Genomic DNA, 23,541 nt, shown 5'->3' with positions numbered 1-23,541 from the left:
GTTTTTCCCAGTGCAGTACTGCCAGTGGCCCTGTAGGACCTGCTGCTTGACAACAAAGCAAAACCAACTCAACTGGAGCATGCAGCCCTTTTGTCCCTCAGCTTCTGAGCCAATCAACCTCAATATTGAACTCTGAATGAGTGCTTGAGTGCTTCCCAATTCACCTGCACCTTGCAAATGCCAAATCCAACAAATGGCTCACACTGCAGTAATCCTACCATTCCCCCAAGGCAGCCTCTTGCTCTTCCTCATCAGCAAAAGTGCTCAGGAAGCCTGTGGCACTTTCTGCTTCACTGCTGCTGAGAAGTGAATTTAGCCCAGGGTCAGAGAAAGAGGTGGGGACTTGGCTCCTCTTCTTGGGCAGCAGGGCAATACAGATTTGCACAAAATTGTTCTACTGGGTAGGTGCTGCTCCACCTGCAACTACACTGGTTTCACCAAAATGAGTTTTAAGATGACCACTTATGCCATTTTCTGTTTTCTAGAGCACACATTTCTTCTCTCAGAAAGGCAGGGAGAAGGGTACTATACTAGCAGAAGGGACAATGCCATGGGTGCCCTGCCCCGATTTCAATTCCTGGTCCTGGTTTCCTTGTTCCCCCATGATGACAGGAGCTGGAAGTGCACTCAGGCCCTGGATCCAGAGGGGTGGAGGTGGGGGTGAGAGGGGAAGGAGGAAGAAGACAAGAGAAAGAGGAGGACATGTTATGCTCCTGAGCAATTCCCTCTATTAAGTCAACCAGCCATGGGGTCGTGTCTTGGTTGCAGAGGACAGGAAGGAGGACAGCAAGTGATCCATCACACATTTCCTCACCTCTCCCCACTCCCCCCAAACCCTCACCCTATCCTGAAAGATTTCAGTGTGATATGATTGTAAACAGTTAACAATTCCTCCAGTGCTAAGCCCACTACAAGCTGGGCCCACCCCCTCCCCTATTATGTACAATACATTCACCAACAACAGAAATTTATTTAGAAAGGCAACAGGTTCAATTCTGTAAACTGGATCCAGCTCCAAAACACACACGTTAATACTACAAGTAAAATTCCATCATCATCCTCTTCCACCCTGAAAAATATACCTGAGTTTAGCAGTCAATGAAAGTTTCCACCCCCACCCCCGCCCTCCCCACCCGAAAAATCCCTCAAACCCTGAATGAGACGCAGTCTCCTGTCACAGAAAGCCACTAGTTTGGGGTGCCCTGTGATGGTGATCCAGCTGCTTGGCTGGCTGGGCCCAGCACCTCTGAGGTTTCCAGCACAAAATCCGGCACGGCGCCGTGCTCCGCAGACCCGGGAAGCTCCATGCTGCTGGGGCGAGGGGAGGGTGGGAGCAAGGCCTGCCCCTCCTCTCCCTCTTCCAAATCATGTGTGGCTTTCGTCTTCATGAAGTCTGTCCTTTCTTGGACTAGCTCTGGAAGAGGAAGAACAAGAGTTGGAGCAGCTTTAGAAAGGAATAATCTCGTATGATTGTATGCAACCAGTTCAAAGCTAACACTAGTGATCTGCCCAAGTTCACAGCTTCCTCCAGTTCTTCCCACCCTCATCAAACACCTCAACCCTTTAACCATCGGGAGGAGAAAGACTTGCATTTCAGCTCTGCTCTCTCTAGCAGCCCTTACTTGATCCAGAGGCAACGCTGATGGTTTTTGTGGTGTCAAATCCTCCCGGGACATGGTTGCTGTAGGCATCTTCGGGAAAGGAACTTGAGCCTGATGCATTTGCATTCTGGAGTCAGGTTGAATGGAGAGAGTTTTAGCACATGAATGTCAGGAGCAAATCCCCACTCTTGGTTAAAACTACTTCACTGTAGGCATACATACAACATTAGCATACAAGCATTTGTCTTGTATATTCTGTCTGGCTTCCCCTCAAAACACAGCCCTCAACCCATGCCATTCCCCCAATGGCTTAGCTTTAAGCCAAGTTCCCTGAATACTAGAAGAAGGAAGGACTTGATGTCGTGATGATGACAAAACAGTAACAGTTGAGGAACATTGATAAAAACTGAACAGGGAATTGTTGGAGTAGCAGTATTTTCCATTTGGAAATAACATGTGATACGCAGTCTCAGTGAGAAGTAACTTTCTGTGATGGAAATTTGACACAGAGAGAAGGAGCAAAGCGAGAGGAAAAAAAGAGGGCAACATTAAGGGTGTTCATAACAAGAGGCAAACTTCCACTTTAGTCAGTGACTCTGCCCCACTACAAGCAAGATTAAATAAAACATTTGCAAAGAAAATGGCAAGAGTCCGTGTGATTAAGAGATGCTCAACCCTTGATGACACATTAGCAAAACACTGTCAGGGGAAGCTCAGCAGTGGTGTGGGGATGGATGAAGCTGGCTAACAGGTTCTCCATGACAGAGAATGCTCCTTGCTTTAAGGAGGTGCAATGAAACTCTCTCTCCATTTTAGCACTCTTACTCCAAGAGCCACCTCTTAGCCTTTCAACTTGACTTGCCACCTCCTGTGACTCGAAGCCATATCCCTTCAAGGGTATCCAACACTGATGGACACCCAGGCATCGCCCCCCTCCCCCTTGCCTTCTTGCAGAAAACACGATCTTACCCCGAGGGTCTATACAAGTCCTGGGGTGGCCCCCCCATGCCACCTCCACTGCCTCTCTGATCCATCAGCAAGGCCTGAAAGTGACCCACGTTCTCCTCTCGGCAGCGGAACAGGGGGCCCTCCTGAGAGAGGCCATTGGCCTGGCTGGAGGCTGGATGATGAGACAGGTGAGCATTCATGGGCGATCCATAGGTCCTAGGCTGGAAGTGGCTGGCAGGATGCCGGGATCCATAAGGAGAGCCAGTCTGTAGCATCACCCCATGGGGAGGGAAAGCTGACGGGCCGAATCCCATCCCCGCACCCAGGTGTGGCGGGGGGGCTCCGTAGAGGAACTCCCCCGCTGCCACTGAGCTCTGCCTCTTAGTGGCCGCGTTGTGGTTGTCCAAATCAAGAAACTCTTTGGGACTCTCCGGTCTTTCCTGGGACTCCTCGGACTTCTCATCTTCAGGCCCCAGCTCCTGCCCGTCGCTCGGAGAAACCTCTTTGGCACTCGCTACGTCCACGCGGCTGGGAGAGGCCAGGGCGGCGCTCAGCGCCTCGCAGCCCTGCAGGCCGGGGCCCCGCTCCAGGAAAGGGGGCCTGCCCAGGGACGGGTGGGCGCCGGGGTGCCCGCTGGGGCTGGCCTGGGCGTGGAGAGGTCTCTGCCAGTCCGAGTAGCCCTGTGGGCAGCCGTAGTAGGGCGGTCGCTGGTAGTGGTGGTAGGAGGGCTGGGGCTGCGGCTGGTACGGATACGGCATTCCCTGGGGCGGCCGGTACCGCGGGAAGACGCCGGGGTGGGCGCTGCTTGGCTGGAAACCCCGCGGGGGAAAATGCTGGGGGTGGGAGGCAGGAGGAGGCGGCTTCCCCCCCATGACGGGGCTGAACCCCTGCAGGGCTGGGTTGATGTGGTACCGCCCGGCTGAATTCGGGTATTCCAGACCGGACATGTAGAGAGGATGAAACTGGTTGGGGGCGGCCCCCATGGAGGTGGCGTCCACGCCAGGGAGGCCGGTGCCCTGTCCCATGCAAGGCACGGCTGCTTCGGGCAGAGCCTTTCCCCCACCGCAGAGGGGCTTCTCCAGCAGGTTGGCGCCCAGCCCTTTCCCCTCGGGGCCGGCTGCCGGCCCCTCGCCCGCCGCCCCGTTCTGAGGCAGGGGACCCCCTCTTTCGGAGGTGGGCACCAGGTCCCTCATGCAGCCCGGGTCGCCGGCGTAGCCGCTCTCTGCTGACCAGGCGCCTTTGCCCTGCCCTGCCTTCAGGTCGCCCTTCACAGCGGGGCCATCCCCCTCCCCATCCGGGGGCAAGGCGCGCCTGGTGCACTCCATGGGCAGCGGGGGCTTGGGATGAGGTAGGAGTTTGGCGTAGGCCCCGTCGGGAATGCTGATGCACTGAGCCTTCTCGTCCATGCCTGCCAGTGTGTCCACTGAAAGAGAGGGAAGGAAGTCAAACACGTGCCTCATTGTTGCAAATTTGGGTGATCTTTAAGAGATGCTTCTTTTAAAAGTGCTCTTTTAAAAACCGAGGTTGTATCTCTCTCTGAAAGATGGCACAGGCAGACACTGCAGTTTGCAAGCCACCACTAAGTCACAGCCCCTCTGGAGTAACATGGCACACGTGTTTGCTCTGACACAGAGGTGTGCAGAGGCTGCCCAAAGGAGAGGCAGAGTTGAGGTCTACATGACAGCAACATAAGGTGTTGGTGTACTGGCAGCTTGATTTCAGGCTGCCTTATCCCTTCCTGTAATAGAATTGTAGAATAGTTTGGGTTGGAAGGGACCTTAAAGATCACGAAGTTCCAATCCCCCTGCCATGGAGAGACACCTTCCACTAGATCAAATTGTTCAAAGTCCCCTCCATCCTGGTCTTGAACACTTCCAGGGATGGGTCATCCACAGCTGCTCTGCGCAATCTGTGTCAGTGCCTCACCACCCTCACAGTAAAGAATTTCTTCTTAACATCAAATTTAAGCCCACCCTCCACAAACCTTGTTTGCATCCAGCTTGGGCAGAAGCACCACCATGCCCTGAGATACTGCAGAGCTGATCACAGCCGTATTTTAACCAACTGTGGTTCAGAGATGAGACTGCTCTGTCCTGCAATCACTCAATGTTCTCCCCTGTTTCTGTTCTATATCCAGCCAGCTAAATTATGATAACATTTAAGCAATGCCACACAAGGAAAGAGTTTCCTCTTAGTGCAAGGCACACAAGGGATTGATAAAAGATACAAGGGTTTTGATCTTTAGTTTACCAGCTAGAATTAATAAAAAAAAAATTTTTTGATCTCTGAATTTTTTTGATCTCTACATTAGGTTTTCTTTTTAAGGTTCTTTTTTTTTTATTATCTGTAGTTTACTGGGTAGAACAAATGAAATTCAACAAGAAAGAAACTGGTAAGGGCATGCATGACATGTTGCCATCCCACCTGAACTGATACAGCTGCTCAGGGGCTTTTGGGCAGCCCTGGCGTGTGAAGATTTTAAGATGCTGAGAGCTCATAAGGCACACGTGCATTTCAGAGGGGAAGCTATACTTACACACACTCAAAGGAGTATATTTAAGGAATTATTCACATAACATCTCCTCTCCTTGCCTAACTCTCTGCAGATCCAATTTTTATATTAACTCCAGGTGAGCTCTAGAAGCATTACAGACTATGCTTTGCATTTGCACCTCGTGGCACACTGATAACTTGCAGGTAAAGCTGGGACAGAGGGGACCTCTGAAACAAAACAGCCCTAGAAAAATCTAAGCAATGCCCTGAGGAGAAAATGTATTCCAACTTAGATTTAAAAGAAATTAAAATATGCATAAAAACTCTGTTCCCCCCCAAATATTTATTCAGGATTTGAGTTATTTTCTGAGCGGTGGAGGTGACAGATGCAGGCAGGGAAGGTCAAGTGCTACCAGCGGGCACTCAGGGCGTTACCTTGGTTGCTGTCCATGTCCATGGTCTGGCCGGTTGGATCCTGTGAGCTCCCGTTTCCCACGGCTTTTGGGGGCTGGCCGCTGGCCGAGGCGGCGTGAGCCAGCTGGGGAAAGGGCCCGGGGAGGTGCGGCGGGGGCGGCTGGCGGGGGTGGTAAGGCACACCCGGCGGGCACACGCGGGACGACAGCTGCTGCATGGCGATCATCTCCGGGCTGTCCAGCATGGAGTCCCCGCCCTGGCACCCTCTTTGAACCTGAGGCGGTCCCCCAAAGAGAGCGGCCGGCGGCTGCGGCATCCTCTGACCGGCGCCTTTGCCGGGCGGTCGGATGTACCCTGAGGGAGGCACCCCGTGAGGTAGGAAATTCGATTGCTCGCTCCACTGGCTGGGGGGCAGCGGCGGCCTCATGGCCCGGGGGTCCATCATATGACCCAGCACCCGGGGCTGGAGCGAGGGCCCCGGCCCCATGGGCGCCTTCTCCTCCGGCCCCACGGCCGCCTGGCCGGCGGGGCCGTGGCTGCCGTTCCACAGGGCCGGATGCGCGCGGTTCAGGTACTTGTAGGGCCGGTACATGTGTCCGGGGGGCACCTCCGAGCCCTCCGGCGGCTTCCCCGGGGGCCCGTTGTGCCGTGGCGGGAGGAAGCCCTGCTGGAACTGGGCCGGGGGGTAGACGCCATCGGGTGGGGGGCCGCCCACGCGGCCCAGCTGCAGGGAGCCCAGCCGGGGGCCCAGCCCGGCCACGTGGGCCGGCGCCGCGCACGCCTGCTTCTCCGGAGTGCCCAGCCGGTGCCCGCGGTGCTCGCTCAGTCCCACGGCCGGCTGCGGAGAGAGAGGGGGGTCTCAGTGAGAGCCGAGGCGCCGGCGGGGCCTGGGGGGCTGCACCCCGCGCAGGAGGGGCTTACCTGCATGGCAAAGTGCTGGTGCTGCTGCACCGGGTCTCCGGGATGGGGCTCGGGCACTCGCGGAGAGCCGTACAGTTTGGTGGGATCGGATCCGCGCAAAGGGCCGAAGGTTCCTGGCACCGCTGGTCTCTGAGGGATGGGGAGGGGTGCAGGGGGGAGAAATAAAACAATTTGTGAAGTGCAGAAAAGCAGAAGTAGTGCAGGTGAGGGGAAGCCAAGGCTGGAGTAACTGCACATATAAGCGGCTGGACTGTTTTGAAGGTACTGTGGAAAAGCTGCACACTCTCTTCTGTGAGGTGACACAGCCTTATCAAAGCCACTCTGTCACACCCCCACCACTCACCCCTGAACTTAAGGCTGCAATACACTCACTTGCCAACCAAATACTGGAGGGCAAGAAAGAAAGCTGGAGGGGGCAGTGGTTTGCTTCAAGAAGAGGAATGGACCACAAGAGCATGGAAGCAGAAGACAACAGGGAATGTGCTGGATTTCCTTCAAAATATTCAATGCCTCCAGCTCTCCTACTGCCTCCCACTATCTGCAGCACAGGAATCACTCTAAAAATTTTGTTTGATCTCTAGCTAAAAGGACAAGGGATAGCCTAGATCTCAGGAGAACAGCAGATACACCGCACCATAAGCCATCACTGGTTAAAATGGAAAAGGCAGTGAAGGATGGGTGAGGAACAGCCCAGAAGGGAGGCAGAACAGAGGCTGCATTCAGAGAAGAAATACTGGGCTAAAGATAGGTCACTGCTGCAGTCCAGGGTGGCCTTTGTTTGATTTAGTTTACTGCTTTTATAAATACTCAAGCACAAAATGCAGTAGTACACAGATGGCACGAAGTTACCAGGCATCTGTAAACAATTGAGACAAAAGACCAGATTGTTCAGCTTCATAAACTGGGGGGTAAGGGAAGAAATGTTACAGCTTTCCATGCACACTGGGGCTACTCTCCAAGGAGAGAACAGGGGCAATCAGAGACATCGCTGTCTCTCATGCCAGCCATGAGAAACATTAGGAGATTGCCCCCACCTAACGTGGCAAAGACTTAAATTTCACCAGTTTAAATCTAAGGGCTGAAAAGGTTTCTCTTGGAGGAACCATAGCTCTGACCCTTTATCTCTGGGAAAAGGCTCCTGACGTGCACTAAAGATTTCATGGTAGGAAGTTTCATTCCCCTTACCTCCCTCCCTCATCCTGATGGGCAAAGGACAGCAGGAACTGCTCCTTACCATCTGTCCAGGATGTGGCACAGGGCTGGGCATGCCGCCGTACTGCAGGGAGCGGGGGAAGCCTCGCCCGTTGGAAGGGCCCACTTCTCGAGCAGTCTGCATTGGGTTGCCACTTGGGTCTTCCACAGAGGACGAGGAGAAGGAGGAAGAAGAGGAAGAGGAGGAAGAAGCAGGAGCCCTGGAAGCAGCTCGATATGGTGGAGGTTTCCCTCCATTTTCCAGGCGTTGCTGTCTCTTGCCGGGCCCATCTGGGTCTCGTGATCGAGTCCAGACGCTGCCCGCGCTGGAGCGGCCGGTCCGCCGGCTCCTCTTCTCTCGCCTCCCGTCCTCTCTGATCCAAAACTCCTCATCTGTGTCTCCATCTTCCCCAGGGAAGTGCTTCATCATTGCTCGGTGGAAACACCTCTCCAAGTTGTAAGCCATCTTTGTATATTCTGCAGTCAAAAACCCCCAAGAACATTAGAGCCTCGTAGAGAGAAGCAATTAAGCAATTATGCAACATCAGATAAATCATCTCCCCTGTGCCAAGTTTCTCCAAGGAAGACTTTTGTTTCTAACTAGTTGGCTTTGGTTCCTAAGCTCCATAAGCAACACAGCATCAGTTCTGTTCAGTAACCTCACCAGAGGACAGGCACACAGGCATGACAAAATACCACTGGCAGCAGGGCCTGCAGAGTCAGCATTAACTCAGTGTTCCAGCCTAGTGCCAAGAATTACATTAGGGGAGCACCACCTCTGCTCACAGAGATGTGTGACCTGCACAGTTAGCCAGCAGGAGTGCTGAGAGAAGAAATGTGAACTTCCAGCAATGCTAATTGATTACTTTCAGAGGCTTTTCTTGGACTCGTTCAGGTCTCTGCTGTGGGCCACAAGACAGAGGAAAATCAGCAAACACATTTATCTGTGTAGTTTCCAAAGCACTTGTTGACCCTGACATAAAAGCTATTGCCAACACCAGTGTCCCCACTGCATCATTTCTACTAGACAGTTCTGCTGAGATGAGCTTTTACTTTTTGTTGAGTGGATAGGAAGGAAAAGACATGTGAGAGGTGCTGGTAACAAGGCCTTGAAGCAAATGACTTTCCAGTTGTTTCCACTAAACTAACCCTAGAGTTCCTTGAAGAGCACAGCTCTCCCACTGGCAGTGCAGGTAGGCTTTTACTTGCAGCCAACAGTAACAAGCTGATTTGTTCTTAATGCTGCTCTCCCTTTCTCACCAGGTGTTGCTGGTGAGACAGTCTGCAGTGATGACCCACCATATGGGAACTGATTTCTTATCTAAGCAACACATAGAATTTTAATTGGCATGGCAATTAAACCCAGGATTTCCCATTTGCACACTCACGTTGTTCCTTCAATAGCCAAGGAAGCTAAAAACTACATTTTCTATCCAGAGGACAGGCATGGTTCACTCCTCACTTTCCTGTGATACTCAACAAACACTGGCAGTTAACCAGACTGCAATGCTTTTCAAAGTCTGTATTAGTTACTATGAGGAAAAGGGGCACACAAACACATGAAGGAATGAGCTCAGAAAGAAACAGACTCTCCTCTCTTTGTGTGTTCTGCCTTCACCATCTACCAACATGGCAGTCCTTAGTATGCCATGCCCCAATTCAGCATGACCAAACTGTGCTAAAAGCCTCACTGAAACCCAGTGCAGGTCTCAGTAACTATCACCCTTTCATCTGGTCTCCCAAAAATATTGTGAAAGAGAAGAATCACAAATCAAGTACTGGTGAGGAGGAAGAGGGCACTGCTTGCTTTGGCTGAGCACTGCAAATAGACAAATTTAGCATCTTACTGCTCTTACCACTGCCTTCGCCGTTGTACTTGAGACAGTTCCTGAACATGGTCTTCATATCACCCACAAATTCATCCTTGGTGCAGTACTGACCTCCATTCAACTTCTTCTCCATGCTGGAGATATCCATGGGAGCCTGGAATACAATCAAACTTCCCTTCAGTTACAGAAAGCATAGTGGGGCTTACAAAATTTGAGTTCAGAGAGGGCATGGGCAGCAGAGGATGCTCTCCAGAGAGGCAGCCATCCATCTTTGGTTTCCTTGACTTGTAAGGCTAGAAGGGACTGCCAGAATCATGGAGATGGACTGTGAGAGTAATACAGCCCATGAAACCCCAAAACACTTCCAAAGAACTGCGTCCCAGCCAACAAAGGGCATCAGTCAAGATGGCTGGGCCACTTTCCATACCTTAATGATCTGGTAGTAGTTGGGAGCATACGATTCATCAACAGGCTCCAAGAAGGGCCAAGAGTCCTTGTGAGCCTTCACAACATCTAGAACTGGCAGTAGCAAGAGAAAGGTTACACTCACAGACACAGAGAAGTATTTCACTTTGAGAAAGCTGGGGTGGGACTAACCTTTGTACATGGCTGTGAACTCATCGTCCAGTTCAAAGCTGTAATGGGAAGCACCACAGTGAATATGCAGACTGAGGATAGATAAGACATGCTCTGTACTTCATCTTCTCCTCCACCCATGCAGTGCCATAATGCTGGCCAACAGGCCTCCTCACAAACACTCCTCTCATTTGGACCAAACCCAGATGTTTCTCAGCTTACTCTTCTCACTGTTCTCCATCCTCACTTCTCCCTCTGCATTCCTGTGAATGATCACACTCCTCTCCTTGCCATACTTGCTCTGCTTCAATACACTTGTGTGCTGCAATGCCCCATTGTGTACTCACATGTCCTTGGTCCTCCGCTCTTCCCTGCCAGGGGAACTGGGATCCAAGTGGGAAAGCTCAGGGGGCAGCTCCTTCCCCTGTGCCAGCAGCCAGGCCCGCTCTTCACGAAGTTTCCTCCTCCTGGCCCGTTCTGCAGTGGGAACAGATGAAAAACCATTCAGTGTTCTTTGCCCACATTTTGCAGGGAAACAGAAGGTGCTCCTGCAGCTCTCAAGAGCTCCAGTGAGATGGTCTTGTTCTTTCAGCAAAAGCAGCACCAGCACAGGAGCAGGTGAGGTGAGAATGCAGTGCACCATCAACACGCCTCATCATCCTCCTTTGGTTACAATCACCAGTTTTGAAGCACCACTGTAACACAGATGCTGCCTTAGACAACTTCCAGAAATGGTGGGGTACAAAGAGGGAAGCTCCACACCCAGCCCTAGGCACAGCTCAGCACTATGGAAAGAGCTGGCTCGTTGTTACCTTCCTTTAGGGGCTTCACCTCAGGCAGGTGAACTTGAGGCAGCTGCCTTTGCATGGAATGGGATGGAGAGTAGTGCTGAGGGAGGGAAGTTCAAGCAGCTGAGTGGCAATGAGTAACTGGGGTAATTTTTATCCTCCATGGCTGGCTTTGGGAAGATTGCTCAGGTAGGTCATCATGGCCAGCAGCCAGAGTGAGAAAGTTGCCACACACGAGGGCCACTGGGACAGCTTTCGGTTAAAGGAGTGAGACACAGGAAGAAGCACTGCTGGTAATATAACCTGTGGTTTGCAACCAGACAGCTGGCTAACAGATTGCTTCATAATAGAAAGTTTATGGGCTCTTATGAACCTCATTTCCTTTTTCTTATAGGAAATCTGAATTCATTTGACTTGCGAAACACCTGCGGTTGGACCAACCTTCTGCAGGAGCAGAATTCTGTGAAAGTAATGTTCAGGGAGAGATGTCACATGAACAGGCCACGTCAGGGAACACCCAGAGTGAAAGAAAGATGAGGGAGACTTGGCTAACATCCTCTAGCAGAGGCTCTGCCTTTGGAAAATGCCAACCACTCAATAGATACCAGCTCTGGTGGAAAAATGTTTATTAAAGTCCTAATCAGTCAGTTGAAAATAAATTTGGGATGGAGGTTGAGAGCAAAGAAAAGTAGGAACAGCTACAAGGTGAGGGTTTGTAAAGATATTCATTGGCAGATATGTCAAAGACTGGTAAAAGAAAGCCCAGATTTCTCAGGGTAGCACTGAAGTTGGGATTACAGGATTTGCATCTAAGGTGTCCTACAGAATCTAAGAGAATTGCATGACCAGAAGTCCAACATCCAATTTCAGGTAACAGAGAATATCTGAGTCTGTCCAAGCACTGTTCAGAATTCATGCTTCTTTCATAAAATTAGCAATCCTTAGATGGCATTGCAATAGATGCCTAAGTGAGAAAGCTGAAGAGAACATGAAGTGATTATTTGGGCAGCAAATGGAAAATCTCGTGACAACAGCAGCCAAGAGGTAAAACTCATGTAGATTTTAGAAATCCACCATTGTCTGCCAAGGATCTGACCTGGTAAACTGACAGGAATCAAGGAGTGCTAACCTGGTACCAGATCTCAGCTAGGATTAATAGCAGGAGCCTCTACCACAGCTAATGATTAACACTGTGTGTTCAAGATCACTGGCAGAGCTCATTCTCGTAATGTTGGCCTGGGTTGACACCTCCCCAGCAGCTTTCAAAGTCTAAATAATGCCCTAAAAAGTACCTCAACCAGCCAGAAAGTCATATATGTGAGAGATTATGTTGAAGCAGCCCCTGGAAAGAGAACTGGAAACTCTAACCTGCTGTTGTGGTAGAAATCTAGAAAGCTTCCCTAAGTTATAAATTCAGGAGAATACAGATGGGCCCAGCAGGAAACTTGCTACCTGGGGGGTGTGTTGGAGTTGGGGGAAATGTAATCTCAGGCTGGAAACAGGAATGTGATGTAAAAACAGGAATACCATCCAAAACTGAGAAGAAGGTAAAATTCATCACAGAGAAGATATTTCACATCTCTCCTCTGCAGAAGGCCATATAAAATTAATATTACATTCCAAACAGATTGAAAATTAGAAGAAAATCTCTGTTAACCTAAAATTTCTGCTGCTGGATGTCCAGTTTTAACAAGTCTGAACCAAGTAAAACAAATTACATAATTTTCAAATCATTTCCCCTCCATCATAAGAATTGTCATGACAGCAAATGCTAGTGGTGGGTGTGCTTGGCACAAAGAAAGGATCATTAAGAAGCCAGTTTTACCTGGAGAGCTGCTGGTTCTGGGGATAAAAAATATTGTAGTGATTGAACTGAACAAGTCAACATAACCTTTGCAAACAGCTTTTGCACCAGCTTAAAAGACGACTCATCCTGACTAAGCCTAAATGGACTAGAAAAGAGTTTAAACTAAATGAAAGAAAGTGCACCAAACAGAATTAAAGCACCTGTGCCAATAAAAGCAAGAATGTATGCTAACTTGGCTTTAAACAGGCTACTGCTCAACCTCACCCCAGTTTCTTTGCATGGCTCTGATGCCTTTGAATCCAGTGATGCAATGATTGCATTTACCCAGAAAAGGAAGTGGCTTATACCAAAGCAAAACCATTTTACAGGAACATTTATCTTTGCAGCTCTTGTGGAACTTCAAGCCTAATTTTGTCTATAAAGATGAAGCATTAAACCACAGAGAATATGCAATTTGCCAAGGGAAACAGATATCTGTGGCAGATATGGAAGCTGGATAAGTCTCAATTTAAAGCACCTGATTAGCCAGGACTAGCAACCAGGAATACACAAAGGCCAAGGAAGTAATTGGTTTTTCTAATGGTTAGAAAGGTAAGCAGGTAAAAGAAGCTATTCTTAGATAACATCTGGCCTCCTACCAAACATCTGGTAGCAAACTGTTTCATTTTGGAAAGTTTACAAGGTTTGCATGAACTTAATTTTTTTTTTCCTTTTCTGATTCTTTATCCACTTTGGGACTCATGATACTGCTACTGCCCCACATTGCCACAGTTTTCTGAGGATGTTCAGCTTTCTGTGGAACTACAACAGCCCAGCCAGTCACTGTGGCCAAAGCAGCAGCTAAAGGAATCCCCCATAAGGGAGGCCAACAGAGAGAAGGTGGTCAGAAATGAGCTTGCTCTGACACCCACACCCACGCGTACTGGCTGAGTGCCTGCTGTCTGTGCCTTGATCAGATGTGTTCAACACAACATGGCTGTTTGTTCCAGAACAGCTTAAATCAACATTTAATTCATAACCACAAATGTTTTAGACCAACACTTAAAATTGCCACCTCTGGTGTTCTATGCAGCCTGGTCCCTTCATCATTAGTTCTCCAATTGGTAAAACCATCAACAATATAAAAATACTACTCTTGCTACTCCCATGTTATCCCATTCCCTTTCTCTCAAAGGGAATTCTTCTTCCATCATGCATTGGGCCAAAATAACCAAATGCTATCCCAGTGAGAGCAAAGCAAGCTAATCCTGCACACAGGGAAATCATGAGGAGCCAAGTAGGGAGACAGAACTGAGAAACAACATGAATAGCAGGAGAAAAAAATTTGACGCCTGGGGCAAGGAAGAAAATTAGCACAATTTGAAGAAGACAACACAGTCTAAAGGTGCCCTAGAGAACAGCCACCAACACTGAGAGGACAGACAAAAGAAAAGAAACTACAGTCAGACCAATTTATCATAGGTAAGCACAAGAAGAGATTCTCATTAGCAAGTCTGGCAGGGGAGGAATGCAAATGGCAGACTTTAATTCAAGATCTCAGTCTTGACTTTGAAAGGGGCTCCACACCAGCTGCATGTTACCTTCCACTGCTTTGACCTTTTCCTCCATCTCCCTCTTCCTCTCCTCCTTCAGCAGCTGTTCCTGCTCCCTCTTCTGCACTGCTATTAGGATCTGGCGCTCCTCCTCTTCCTCTCTGCGCCTCTGCTTCTCCATTGAGCTCAGCACATTTGGGTTTACCTGTAACAGAATGATGCACCAAAAATTGTAACAGGGTGGCTCAGTGAAAGCTGAGCAGAGGCAGGTTTACTTTGAGGAGGTATTCAAGCACACCTACAATGAATGACTGGGAGGAAAAAAAAGGGGGAAAAAGGATTTGAATGTACGACTTCCTAGATGAAAAGCAACATGGAAAGGGAAGTTATTTGCCAAGCAATGAAATCCTACAGACACAAGGACAATGGAAGGAGAAGCGATGGGTTAGACAAGCTGCCATTCTGTCAGGGATGCACCGTGCGCATTTCTCTTCCCTTCTGGGCAAAGGATTCAGGCTGTTGACACCCTTACACAACACCTCTACCTCTTCCAGCTAGCAGAGCTCTGACTGTAAGTGTGAGAAGGACTACTTTGCCAAACCTGTCTCTGCTGCAAAACACAGAATACTTCAATAGGAAAAGCGTCTGGTACAGCGTTGTGTCAAGGTATCATTAGGAATGTTTTCCTTTCCTGTTGAAAATTTCTGTGTGCTAATCTCCCCTGAACTGGCTCTCATTTGTTTGTTTGGACAGTTTTCCTGCTGGGTCCCAAAACCAGTTCTCTCATTCAAGGACACCTGGCTCTTTATTGCCCCACTTTCTCACCTCCCCACTGCCAGCAGGCTGCAAGGCTGTGTTTGATCCTACTTAAGACTTCAGGCTTCCCAGACCAGGGGCTGCCTGCTCCTAGTTTTCCAGTAAAGTACAAGGTTTGTATATGGAAGTGTGGAATTATCTTTATTACCTTAATTTAGTTCTAAGACAAATGTATCGGTCATCCACCAGCCACTCCTACCCCTGTGACCAAGATATGTCTGCCTTATCAGCAGGGAATATCAACCAGAAAAGAACAATGTACATACAGTTTGCTCCAACTTCACTTTCAGGGAATAACCAGCAACCACCACTTAGGCAGAAGGCATTTCCTGAGGATTAGCAATCAGCCGGGGTCCGTTGGCTGCTGCTCAGACCATCAACTTCTCCAGGCCCATTATTAATCCCCAGGGGAAAAAAAATAAATTCTGGCACCACGATTACTATTTTGTCCTTGTTTCATTGTCCAGGAATGGAACCTGGGGGTGTTTTGGTGAACGCCTGGAAATGTTGTCTGGTTTCACTGCACATTCATTCCCCTTCTGCCTCCCCTTCCCCTACACAGCCCTGTGCTGCCCTTCAAACTCCCACTCCACTTTTCTGCAGATCAGCACCATGCACCATCTCCAGCAGAAACAATACATTAAGAGAATTATGCTTCAACCACCAACAGTCACAGAGAAGTGTCCAAGAGAGGGTCATGGGACTCTTGACAAAATTAGGACCATATCCTGCATCTCGGGACAGATTGGGCAAAAAACCCCACCTATTCTGTGCTGATCCATTAAGGTGAAACCCAGGGCTTCATCTCACCATGATGGAACCATTCTCTTCTTTTCCGTTTTATATCTTTGTCAAAATGTTATCACTTTACTTGTCTATCTCTTTCCTAGGGAAATCATTCTGTGAGTTCAGGTGCCTTGAGATAGCCAGCTTCTTCTCATAATCAGTTTAAGTTTGTTTCTCAGCCCTTTATTCCATCCAATATTTCCTAGTTAGGCTCTTCTGGGTGAACATAAATTCTCCTTTTCTTCAGTCACATCCCAGCCTTTAACTTATAGACTTCATCAGACACTTACACACTACTCCCACATTTCTACATTTAGATTAAATGCTTTCTTATAAAGCAATCCTTTCAGTTCCTTGGCATGATTATTGCAGTTGTCTCTCCGACCTTTCCTCCCTGATCAATATCCAAACAGCAAGATGCCCAGGATTGTGCTATGACAAGGACAACAGGTCAAGAACCTAGAGAATTGGGTTCTACATTTCAACTTTTGATTCTTTTTATATCCCTTTCTCAAAAGCTCTGCCATCTGATTTGCTCCTCATGAGCTGCAAACAGCTTCCTTTCCGACCTGATCCTGACCACTGTCAAACAATTTTCCTCTGACTTTCTTGATAAATCTTTAAATTGCAATAGGAACCAAAAGAGGTAAAGAGAAAGAGGTGGGCAGGAACCCACCGCCAAACTAGGTATGCCAAGATATTTTAATGAGGATGTTACCATCAGTCATTACATTCTCAAACCAGTAGATGTAAGCCAGCCTGGCATGTAAACATTTCTTTGATAGCTGGTACACAGGTGAGACCTTCCCTTTCCCTGGGTTAATACAACTTCCATCACTCATACCTGAAGGAAACAGGAACACAACATCCAAGCTGCAGTGCTCACAGCAGAACCTCTCCAAGCCTGCAGGGCACACTCAGCACCCTCAGCTTAAATGGCATGACACAGGATCCACAGCACACTCCAGATCAACCCACCACAAATATGGCATCAACAAAGCACTTTTAAACAAAGGAGAGGGTGTCATCCTACCAGATCTAGAAAGCAAAGAGAAGGGAAAAGCAGAAACCACAAACACACAGTGTAGTGAGCCCCAAGGACTGCACCAGACACCCACAATTACACATACTCCCTGCAGCACCTGCAGGGCAGCAACAGCGCTACATGGGCTCTTTGAGACACTTCAGACACAGAAACAATCTGATTTTCAGAGGCACCTCTGCCTGGTGTCCCACCTAAGTCCATTGGGGATGAGTGTGCTCAACTCAGGGTTAAAAAAAATACACAAACATGAACCAGTAAACTCCTACTGGATTGGTGGAAGCAGACACTTATTGGAATGACAAAAGCAAGAACCAAGCACAAGTTAAACTTCCTTCCTGACCACGGAGGTGGCAAAAGGAGGTGGCAGAAGGACAGGATGCTTCTCCAGCTTCCTCCCCGCTCGCAGGATAAATACCGCAGCGACCAAGGCATCACCGCCTCCTTCCCTCCGGCAGAGAGCACTCCAGGACACAATATCGCTGCTGTCCCCTGGCCCTGGGACTCTGAAAGAGCCAAACTTCTGCCTTAGCTCTGCTCTCCAGACACCGGGTATCAGACTTCAGGGGCAGAAGGCCAGAAGGCGCGGGTGCCCTGAGTGCCCTGGCCCCTCATCCGCCAAACCTTCCCCGCTCAGGTTTCTGCTCTCCTAATGAGGGTGCTGCTCAGGCGGCTCTTAATGAGGAGCTAATCTGAACCACCTGTTGAGAAATCCCCCGCAGGATCAGGAGCCCATGGAGCAGTTACATCTCCAACTCAAGCAGCAGCCAAGAGAAAGAGGTCACCTGTACTGGGCTGAGGCTTTCTCCCCCAGGCTCGCTGGCTGCCCACCCTGGCTTGAGGAACAAGCCATCAGACATGCTGGCACTTCCCTGGTTGCTCTATGGCAGGGATGGCTGCTCCATCCTGCTGGGGAGCAGTGTGACCATCACCACTGCGGCGCTGGCTGGCTCCCTGTCCCGGCACAGCGGGTGCCAGGAGGGCCCCTGCTCGCTGGAAAGGTTTCACTGGCCCACAGGCAGCAATTAACAGCCCTCTGCCGCTGCAGACCTGGAGCACCTGCGGTACTGATTAGCATCATTCAGGCTCCATGTGTTTCCCACTCCCCTCCTCCTCTGGGATTTCTGCTGCCTGTGAACAAACACGTGTCCCTGTGCTTCCTGCATGGTGGGCTTTGCAGAGAGCAATTCTGGCCCCAAACTGACCATCGCTGGGGTCTCATTTTCCTCTCGGCAGGCTTTTATCTGCAGCATGATGAGAGGTTCTTCCTTCCTTTTATTCATCTGTTTCTAAGTAATCACATTTATTGCACAAGGACCTGTACTTTCTCCTTTGTTTTGGGGAACCCCTGACTCTAGCTCACATGGCATATTCCCTGCAGCCTAATTTCCCAGGGTTTGACAAAACACCAGGTAACTACGTTTCCATTACATCTACAGTGAGAGATTATGCCTCAGCCTGATAGAATTGAGACAATTTTTTCCTCTGAAGCTAATCTGGTGTTGTCTGACCGATTGCTTTGGGTAGCAGTTGCCAGTTCAAAGACCCCCCATCTCCACGGCCCCATGTCCGTGCCTGTGCTGGTGTGACTGTTAGGGGCTGTGTGGTGAACTGGATCGGAAAACTGATCTACGTTAAAAATAACCCTGACCAAAGAAAAAGGTTATATTTAACTCCAGTCATTTTCCTGGGTCTGGTTCACTGCACAGACCCTCAAGCAGCAGCAGTGCTGTTGCACTGATGGGGTAGAGAGGAGATGAGGGTGAGGAGGCACAGAAAGCGTCGTTTAAGCCCACAAGGCTGCAGTTTGATAAGCATTTCTTTAAGTAGCCTAAATTGTGACTTCCATTTCCATCTGACCCCCTCCTAGCTCAGCTCCATACTGCATCAGTCATTCTCTCCCTCGGCGCTATCTACACCCTCATGTGTTTGCAGCCTCACGTTTTCCCCTTGGCTGAATTTCTGTCATTTCCCTTTGTAAGCCGGTTCTTCTAGCCCTCTCATCCTTCTTCAACTTTTCTTTGAACTGCCTCGAATGTGCCAGCACTTTCATTGAAGTGGAATTCCCCAGACTGAGCGCAGATTTCCATATGCAGCTGCAGCGGGGTCTGCGGCGAGGCGGGTTCCCTGTGCGATGCAGAGGGCAGCACCTCCCTGCTCGCCATAGAAACCCCGGGTGTCAGCCTGCCTTTGACGGGCATTACCACCCATCTCTCTTTCAGCACAGGCACTTTCAAGCGACTCCTTCCCACTGAATGGCGATGCTGCGGTTTATTTCTTCCCCCAGGAGGCATCTGCTCTGCCTCCCTCCGTCGTCCTCCCCCTCGCACCCCCCCTCACCTCCTGCTTGATTGGTTTGATGGGCTGATGGTCAGACATCCACCTGGGAGAAAACTCTGTCCGCTGCAGACGCTTCTCCTGAAACAGGGTTGAGAATTGAGGGAAGGAAAAAGAGAGTGGAGGAAATTAGGGCACATCGGTGACACTGGCAGGAGAAACTCTGAGGGCTAGAAGTGACCATGAAATCCCTATTAGCTTTACAAGGGTAGCAAACAAGCAAACTGAACTCAATCCAAGAACAGCACGCTGACTGCAGAGCCTGTTTTAAAAAGCCATCCGGACGAAGGATCCCTTTCCAGATCTGTCCCACCTGGAAACACTCAGCTGATGGACAACACCCTTCAGAGTTTTGGGGCTTAGCTAGGACAGCTAAGCAGCCAGTGCCCCTTCAGCAGAGCCAGCAGAGAAAGGGCAGTAAAAGTGGAATCACAGGCAGTTTGCATAGAAAAGCCAGGCTGTAAATCGCAGCAGTTCAAAAGCACAGAGATCCCCTGCTAGCAGGAAAGGGCCACAGGACATGGCTGAAGACAGTAACCCCTTCAGCCACCCTACCTACACTGCTGTGCAATCACCAACCAGATCCTCGAGCACCGACTCCAGCACTGCCACTGCATGGGGGAGAGTCTTCCCCCATCCACACATCCTCAACAGCCCCAACATCCATGACACTTGCAGGCTGTAGGTACAGGAGCAGAACAGGCTGACAGGCTGCTTGGATTTAGCTCTCCTTCACTCAGCAAGCATCCATGCTCTTGGAAGTGGTCAAAGAGAGGTAAACAGGATGTCATGTCTCCTCACCTTCTGTGCAATCATGTTGCAGATCTCCGGCAGGAAGTCTTCACTCAAGAGTTTGTAGAGCTGCCTCTCTCTAAGGGAAGTCCTCTCTCTGAAGCTCTCTGTGACCTGCCTCCACTCCTCTTCCGTCTGGCACAGCAACCACCATGTCCCACGGCCAGGCCCCTGGGACCCTTCAAAAACATGAAAGGATGTTATCTCCACAGCAGTTATGACTAACAACTCCTCTCAATCCCTTCTCTTCTCTCCTCAGGGCTCAGGAAGAGCAAAAGACACTGGCAATGGACACTGTTACGGAAAACATTCCATTTGCTATAGACCCAAAGCTCTCTTCATGCAACAGAGCACTGCTACCTCTGAGAGTGATGCCAAGATAGAGAGGAAGTACTCAGGTGAAGAAATAGTGGTGCCACATGGCAACACACAGGTAGTGTGGCATCCCTGTAGCAAGCTCACATTTCAGTTATTGCAGACTGGAGAAAAGAGTTTAATTTGTTTTTTGTCATGGGGGCTGTCAGCCAGAGCAGGACATAGGGAACTGCAAATATCTGATTTAGTCTGGCAGCAGAATAAAGTCATCAGAAAATAATGTAATTTGAAATAAGCTTCTTTTTTTTTTTTAAGCACTGCAAACCATTTCTGCAGGGAAACAAGTCCTCCTGCTCCCTGCAAATGAAATATTTTTTTTGCAGGCACTTGAAAGAGCAGAAGAGGAAGCAAAGGACAGGGTTCATCAGGCTGCCAGATGAGGGGGAAGTTCCAAAAGTTCACCTCCCATCCCTGCTCAATCCAGAGTGGGATTGAAGCAGATCACCCACTGCTCTGAAGCATGTCCCAACCACCAAGACACTTCGAGAGCTGTTCCACCTTGTGTGAAACATTTGAATATTAATTGTGAAGGAAGGGCTCTCTTGCATTGTGGTTGGAACACCCACCTGGAGATAGGGAATGTGGTTCCTGCACCACAAATGTTTACACAGAGCAGGGAAGCCTCATGGGTTGCAACTTGTATGCTTTTGCCCCAGGATGCTCTCTGAGCAGAAAAAGGTTGTTGCCCCCTTTTTTTTTTATTTTGGAGTAGGGAAAGTTTTGGATCAAACACCTTCAGGCTGAGGGGTTCTCAGCTCCCTCCAGACTTTTCTAGGGCTAACCACTGGCTCTCAGAAAGAAATCAATGGTCATCAGCACCGCTGGCAGACGTCGTGCACCTTCTGAACACATTTTCAAGCAAACTAACAATGAAAAACAAAAAGAAGTAAAAAAGCTGAACCTGACTCTGGGCCCTTTGTGGCTCTGAGCTACGAGTGGCTCTGACATGCAAGCTGTCAGGTTGTCCTAGGAAGGCTGGAAAGCTGCAGGCTCCCTCCAGCACCTGCCCCATGTCAGGTGCCTGGGTGCAGTGGCAGTGGCACAGTTTCAGCTCTGTGAAAGCACTGGGGACTGGGAACTGAGACAGCAAAGGTCCAGCCATGTGCTGGCTCTGCTGCTCTGGCTACACAAAGCCTTCTATCCCTTGCCCACGTGCAGCAAGGAGCTTACCTGCATCCTGCCCCCAAAGCCTGCATCCTTGTTTCTCATTCCCTTGCCAGCTGCCCATGGACAACTCATTTCAATAGCAAACAGGACTGAGGCACTGCTTTGTGCCAACAGAAGATTACTCTGCAGCTGAAGTGACACAATTTGCTGGAAGACAATGATCTGATAAAACCCCCAGCGCCTCACGCGCCTCGCTCCGGCTCTGCCGCCCGGCTCCCGAGAAGCCGGAGTGGCCGCCAGGAAATCTGAAGACAAAGGGCAAATGGAAGGAGGCACGGGAAAGACAATGCCACCCTTGCCTTTTATTGTGAGGCAACAGGCAGGCTGAGTCCCTGGGTTTTGTGGAAGCCAGTGGATACACATGTATGACAAATGAGTCCCAGCTCTCTTGAACTCACTTTCACATCATGTTGCTAACTCGCTTTTTGCCTCGTTAACCCTTAGCTGGGTACCCACAAGACATCGTTCACCACTCTCAGCCACCCAATGGCCATGAGGAAGGAAAAGTGAGAGGATCAAAAAAGTTCTTCCTTCCCTATCTTTGCACCACTGACTCCACTCTCTTCCCCATCTGAAAAAACACACCTGCTGACAAGAAGGGTGTCTTTCTACCTTGGGAGACTGGGGACCATTCACAGCCTGCTTTTTTTAGGTGAGCCCTTGAATTCCAGTGTATCCCAGTAGGTTAGGTTTCTTCATCCCAAACTCAGCCAGGACAAAATGGGACGCCTGCAGGTGCCCAGGCTCCCAAATGTCAGGCAGTCTGTAACACAAATCCATCCTTCCAAACTTGGCCCCAACCACGAGTAGAAGGACTCTCCTGAGAAAGGCTGGGCTGTCTCTCAGGCATCTCTCTGGGTTTTGGTAATTTAAGAGTCTTATTAGTGGATGGTATCAACCCCAATACTGCAAAATCTCTTTACCATTTCTTATCTGAGTCTCGTGGATAAGCAAGCTTTCTTCTGCCTTCTCCCTACCAAAAAACAAAGAGAAGGAGTGATACAATAAGTACGTTACTTCACATCACTGAAACGCAGCTGTTTCTGAGGAGAAGAATAGGGAACACCACAATTATTCAGTGCAGAGCAAAACCATGAAAAGAACACTGCAGAACACAGGTTTGATACATATTTTCAAATATATATTTATCATAGCTTCATAAAGTTTTTATAAGTGAAGGGTGCAGGATGAAGTTTGTCAAGTACAGTATCTCAGTTCTTACAGGAAGCATCCCAAAATCTATATGGACTCAAGTGGCCAGGATTTCTGGCTTCAAGCCGCAGAATGAAAGTATTCTTTATCAGAAGCAAATTCCCTAGCACTGCATGGTGGAACTGGATTTGAAATGAGGTGATTGGAAGAGTGATGCCCACTGTTTCACCAGACTTCCAGCTCAGTCGGAATTCACTTTGGAGAGTAATCAAAGCATCCACCGAGTCTGAGCTTGTTTCACATCTGAGTCGCTTTGAAATTATGGCTGCATGGTATATACACAGTTATTGGGGGAACCCCAGAAATACATTATACTTCCCTCTGGGAATGTATGTATTTTACATCTGTTGCAGGAAGAACCCTTCCATACCTCAGCAAATTTTCCTCCAGTAGTTTTTTCCGCTTTGGAGGTCGCCCTCGTCTCTTGCCTGTTTTCCCAGGAACATTTGGGGTGTTTGTCTGTCCCCCACATCCCCTGAAAAATGGCAAAACCACCATGAAATATCTGCCAGCAAGGGAACCGAGGCTGGCAGGATGGGAGAAGGGCACGGAAATCAGAACAGCTGCTACGATCCCAACCAAAGGGGGGATTAAATCAGAGCAGCAACAGGACGGGGAGGGGAGAGGAGGGATTCCCACTGGCTGGGAGCCTGATCTGGGAGCCGCCGGTGCGGGGCAGCCAGGCAGGAATGCGGTGGGGCAGGCAGCATCGCTCCCACAGCAGGCTCTGCCGGTGCCACAAAGGCTGCAGGCTGCCTGGACACAATGCATGGCTGCATGGCAGCCCCCAGTCTGCTTGGCAACTCGGGTCCCGCCCGCGCTGCCCCTCCCCAGGGCCCGCTCCCCCCGGCACAACAGCAGTCAGGCGGAGCCCCCTCCAGCCCGGGCCGTGCCCCCCTCGCCCCTGCACCCAG

The 23,541-nt window shown here is 49.7% G+C and overlaps 1 protein-coding gene across 2 annotated transcripts in view; it reads right to left on the bottom strand.

Moving 5' to 3' along the window:
* Positions 1-1,150: 1,150 nt before the first annotated feature.
* The window catches only part of CECR2 (CECR2 histone acetyl-lysine reader), a 92,509-nt gene continuing 70,118 nt past the window's right edge, over positions 1,151-23,541 (bottom strand). Inside the window, exons 5-19 of one of the 2 annotated variants that reach the window (XM_084205691.1) lie at positions 22,998-23,102; positions 22,339-22,388; positions 19,883-20,052; positions 19,085-19,162; positions 14,149-14,305; positions 10,321-10,450; positions 9,995-10,032; positions 9,825-9,916; positions 9,425-9,551; positions 7,612-8,045; positions 6,378-6,506; positions 5,478-6,294; positions 2,571-3,972; positions 1,623-1,728; positions 1,151-1,414 (exon numbers count right to left, since the gene is read on the bottom strand). In XM_084205691.1, the coding sequence (XP_084061817.1) occupies positions 1,409-1,414; positions 1,623-1,728; positions 2,571-3,972; positions 5,478-6,294; positions 6,378-6,506; positions 7,612-8,045; positions 9,425-9,551; positions 9,825-9,916; positions 9,995-10,032; positions 10,321-10,450; positions 14,149-14,305; positions 19,085-19,162; positions 19,883-20,052; positions 22,339-22,388; positions 22,998-23,102 (3,841 nt within the window). In that variant the 3' untranslated portion in view covers positions 1,151-1,408. The remainder of the gene's footprint in view (positions 1,415-1,622; positions 1,729-2,570; positions 3,973-5,477; positions 6,295-6,377; positions 6,507-7,611; positions 8,046-9,424; positions 9,552-9,824; positions 9,917-9,994; positions 10,033-10,320; positions 10,451-14,148; positions 14,306-19,084; positions 19,163-19,882; positions 20,053-22,338; positions 22,389-22,997; positions 23,103-23,541) is intronic. The other variant, XM_084205690.1, reaches the window with a different exon arrangement.

The sequence above is a fragment of the Fringilla coelebs genome (assembly GCF_963513975.1).
Source record: "Fringilla coelebs genome assembly, chromosome: 5".
Taxonomy (NCBI): Eukaryota; Metazoa; Chordata; class Aves; order Passeriformes; family Fringillidae; genus Fringilla; species Fringilla coelebs.
Note: the sequence above shows the minus strand (reverse complement) of the source record. Positions and strands in the feature narration are given on the sequence as shown.